The sequence below is a fragment of the Scomber japonicus genome, chromosome 21 (genome assembly GCF_027409825.1).
Source record: "Scomber japonicus isolate fScoJap1 chromosome 21, fScoJap1.pri, whole genome shotgun sequence".
In the NCBI taxonomy this organism is placed as follows: Eukaryota; Metazoa; Chordata; class Actinopteri; order Scombriformes; family Scombridae; genus Scomber; species Scomber japonicus.
Window position 1 is genome coordinate 564,221 of NC_070598.1, and position 4,725 is coordinate 568,945.

Here is a 4,725-nt window from a genome sequence, read left to right on the forward strand (position 1 = left end):
GATTGGTGGACCCACAGCGCTCCTCCTCGGCCTCCATGCATGCTCCTTCTCCTCCTGCTGCTCTCCCTCCTCCTCCTCCTGCTGCTGCTGCTCTCCCTCCTCCTCCTGCTGCTGCTGCTCTCCCTCCTCTTCCTCCTCCTCCTCTCCCTCCTCCTCCTCTTCCATCTCCTCCTCCTGCTGCTGCTGCTCTCCCTCCTCTTCCTCCTCCTCCTCTCCCTCCTCCTCCTCTTCCATCTCCTCCTCCTGCTGCTGCTCTCCCTCCTCCTCCTCTTCCTCCATCTCCTCCTCCTGCTGCTGCTCTCCCTCCTCCTCCTCTTCCGACTCCTCCTCCTGCTCTCCCCCCTCCTCCTGATGACACCTCCTCAGCCTCCTATACAGTCTTTTCATCTCCTCCTGCTCCTCAAACTCCAGCAAGTATCTGATTGGTGGACCCACAGCGCTCCTCCTTGGCCTCCACATCTTCTGCGTCTCCTCTTTCTTCTCTTTCAGAGGGTTAACACCTCTGTCCTCTTCCTTCTGCTTCACCTCCTCCTCCCCCTCCTCCTTTTCCTTCTCATCCTCTGTTTTCTCCTCCTCCTCCTCCTCAGTTTTCTCCTCCTCCTCCTCCTCCTCAGTTTTCTCCTCCTCCTCCTCTTCCTCCTCCTCAGTTTTCTCCTCCTCCTCCTCCTCCTCCTTCAGCCCCTCATTTATTCTTTTCATCTCTTTCTCTTTGCTGTGATTGGCTGATAACAGACCATGTGACTGCTCCTCCTCCTGATGACTCCTCCTCAGCCTCCTGTACAGTCTTTTCATCTCCTCCTTCTCCTCAAACTCTAGCAAGTATCTGATTGGTGGACCCACAGCGCTCCTCCTCGGCCTCCATGCATGCTCCTTCTCCTCCGCCACCACCTTGCCCTCCTCCTCCACCTTCTCCACCTTCTCCACCTTGTCCTCCTCCTCCTGCTGACTCCTCTTCAGCCTCCTGTACAGTCTTCTCACCTCCTCCTCCTGCTCTTTCTCTCTGCTGTGATTGGATGTTGACAGACCATGTGACTGCTCCTCAGACGTTAGCAGGTATCTGATTGGTGGACCGACCGTCCTCCTCCTCCTCGTCTTCTCCTGCTGCTCCTCCTCCTGGTTCTCCTCTGAGGTGTGTTGGATTTGTGCAGTCCTGCGTCTCCTTTTTCTTTGGACTGACGGAGTCTCCTCCTCTTCCTCAGCCCCCCCGCTCCTCCTCTTCCTCCTCCTCCTCCTCCTCTCACAGCTGGGGGCGGAGCTGCAGGATCTTCCTCTCGTCTTCTGTGGTGTTACTATGGACGGCTGGTTGCCACGGAAATGCTGAGCTGTAGAAGAAGAAGAAGAAGAAGAAGAAGAAGAAGAAGAGCTCAGTATGAAATTATGAAGTTTGCATGAAGCTCATCAGATGAACAGCAGGTGGCGCTCCTCCTCTCAGTGACTGTTGCCGTGGTTACATCCAATAAACACACAGTAAACTGCTTTCTTTATGTTTCTGCAATTGTTTCAGTAACTTACTGTTATCATGTTTCACTGAGCCTTCATCATCATCCTCCTCCTCCTCGCTCAGAGGAGCAATGAGTCCAGGAGGAGGAGCAGACGTGTCAGCAGGAGGAGAAACTTCAAGCCGCCGTCCTGCAGCCGGGGACACGCCGCCCAGAGGCATGCTGGGTAACAGCGTGGGGGGGTAGGAGAGACAGGGCAGGCAGAAGAGGAGGGGGGGGGCAGCGGGCATCAGCTCACCTCCTCCTGGTGCATCTGCTCACACACACACACGCACGCACGCACACACACACACACAGTTGAATTAATAATGTCTATAAGTGTGTATGTGGTTATGATCAATATACAGTAACAAATTAAACATTCACAAATACATAATATAATATAATATAATTCTCATTTTTAGGCCCATCCATCGGGGGTCAGGTCTCATCAGGCTGAGCAGTGAAACCCAGACCTCCTCATCAGCTCCTCCTGGAGGATCCAAGCTGTTCCCAGACCAGCAGAGACATGTAATCCCTCCAGTCTGTTCTGGGTCTCCTCCCAGTTGGACCTGGACTCCTCTAAAGGGGGGCGTCCAGGAGGATCCTGACCCGGAGCCCAAACCACCTCAGCTGGCTCCTTTCCATGTGAAGGAGCAGCGGCTCTACTCCTAGCCTCCCCCCTCCGCCCCCCCCGGATGTCTGAACTCCTGACCCGATCTCTAAGACTGAGCCCAGACTCTCTCTGCTTGGATCCAGCATCTCATTGTTTGGGTCACTACCCAAAGCTGGTGGTGATCCACGCTCCATCTGACCCTCACTGTGAACAAGACCCAGATACTTAAACTCCTCTGCTTGGGGCAACAGCCCAATCACCCCCCCCCACGCCCCCTGCTCCCCAACCCCAACCCTAACCCTGAGGGGGCAGTCCACTTTGTTCCAGCAGAGCACCATGGCCTCAGATGTGGAGGTGCTGACTCTCATCCCGGCCACTTCACCTGTAGAGTCCAACAGATTATCATCAACCGTGAACAGCAGAGAGGAGATTCTGAGGTCCCCAAACTGGACTCTCTCCTCCCCCCTGGACTCTCTCATCCCCACACCTTGAGACTCTGTCCATGAAGATCACAAACAGGATCAGAGACCAGGGACAGCCCTGATGGAGCCCAACACCCACTGAGACCAGGTCTGACCCACTGGCATCAGCTTCTCCTGGAGGCTGAGTCGTGTGATCCTGATAGTTGGAGCCTCCGGTCCCCTTTTTTAAAAATGGGGACCACCATCCCGGTCTGCCAGTCCATCGGTACTGTCCCTGACCTCCATGACAGCCCCACAATGTCCAGAGCCTTCAGCATCTCAGGGTGAATCTTGCTCCTTTCTCTCCCATGTAGGCGTTGAATTCCCCCAGCAGAATTATGGATTCCCCTCCAGGGCCCAGAGAGTCCAAGAAGGCCGGGTACTCTGAGCTGCTGTTCGTTGCAAACACACAGACACCTCAGAGTCCTCCCAAGAACACCAAGTCACAAGGAGGCGACCCTCTCGTTCTGCAGGAGAACTCCAACACTGCTGTGCTCAGCTGGGGACTCTGAGTATCTCCACACCGCCCGGCTCCAGAACAGAGTCCAGCCCCTCTTGAGGAGTCTGGTTCCAGAGCCGATGCTGTGTGTAGAGGTCACTGCTCTGCTTCCTTCCCAGCAGGGTGACGCTCCACTAGCTAACCCAATGCCCCGTCACCATTGCTCCCAACCCCTCACCATCCCTGCAGGTGGTGGAAACTCCACGTCGGTTTTTGGTTTTGTTAGTTTTAGGAACAGTTTTTAGTTTTTAGGGTTAAACAGAAACATGAAGTCCTTTACTGAGTCTCACCTGTGTGTCTCCAGTTGAGCCGCTGAGTCAGCAGGTCCACCTGGACGCCAGCGTCTGTCCGACAGACATCCTCCCTCCTCTTCTCCTCCTCTGGACTCTCCCACTGACAGCCCACCTCCTTCTTCTCCTCCTCTGGACTCTCCCACTGACAGCCCACCTCCTTCTTCTCCTCCTCTGGACTCTCCCACTGACAGCCCACCTCCTTCTTCTCCTCCTCTGGACTCTCCCACTGACAGCCCACCTCCTTCTTCTCCTCCTCTGGACTCTCCCACTGACAGCCCACCTCCTGCTTCTTCTCCTCTGGACTTTCCCACTGACAGCCCACCTCCTCCTCCTCCTCCTCCTCCTCCTCCCTCTGCTTGCTGTCCTGGATCATCTGCAGGACACCCAGTTCAGTCCTGAACAAACAAACATGAACATCATAGTTCATTATGTGGATGATAAACACTGAACACTGTATAAATATATTATATAGATGTAGTGACTCCTGTAGTGACTCCTGTAATGACTCCTGTAATGACTCCTGTAATGACTCCTGTAGTGACTTTATATCAACACTGCATCATTCAAAGGATCATTTTGGACTTTTAACTGCAACTAATTTTCTCTTTAAAAAGATAAACCTGCAAATTAACTTGTTTAATGTGTTTTCAATGAACAGAAGATCTACAAGCACCAACTCATTAACCCTTTAACTGATTTACATCTATCGTTACAAACGCAGTACTTTGTACCACATGTTGGAGTATAAATACTACATGTTGCAGTATTAATACTACATGTAGCAGTATTAATACTACATGTAGCAGTATTAATACTACATGTTGCAGTATTAATACTACATGTTGCAGTATTAATACCACATGTTGCAGTATTAATACTACATGTTGCAGTATTAATACTACATGTTGCAGTATTAATACTACATGTTGGAGTATTAATACTACATGTTGCAGTATTAATACTACATGTTGCAGTATTAATACTACATGTTGGAGTATTAATACTACATGTTGCAGTATAAATACTACATGTTGCAGTATTAATACTACATGTTGCAGTATTAATACTACATGTTGGAGTATTAATACTACATGTTGCAGTATAAATACTACATGTTGCAGTATTAATACTAGATGTTGCAGTATAAATACTACATGTTGCAGTATTAATACTACATGTTGCAGTATAAATACTACATGTTGCAGTATTAATACTACATGTTGCAGTATAAATACTACATGTTGCAGTATTAATACTACATGTTGCAGTATATATAGTTTTCTTACCAGCAGCATCGTGAAGATAAATGTTCTGTTTTCAGACCCAGAAATCAAACCCAGCGACAGACGGTTTGTTCAGGAGACATTTAAAGAGTTTA

At 50.4% G+C, this 4,725-nt stretch overlaps 1 protein-coding gene across 1 annotated transcript; it reads right to left on the reverse strand.

Annotated features, from left to right (window-relative positions):
- Positions 1-400: 400 nt before the first annotated feature.
- Positions 401-3,505, reverse strand: LOC128382754 (trichohyalin-like). Its single transcript, XM_053342766.1, has 4 exons — positions 3,345-3,505; positions 1,513-1,752; positions 925-1,322; positions 401-418 (listed from the first exon to the last, which is right to left on the reverse strand). The coding sequence occupies exons 2-4, from the start codon at positions 1,727-1,729 to the stop codon at positions 401-403; spliced, it is 633 nt and encodes a 210-aa protein (XP_053198741.1). The 5' UTR covers positions 1,730-1,752; positions 3,345-3,505.
- Between the last annotated feature and the right edge of the window lie 1,220 nt (positions 3,506-4,725).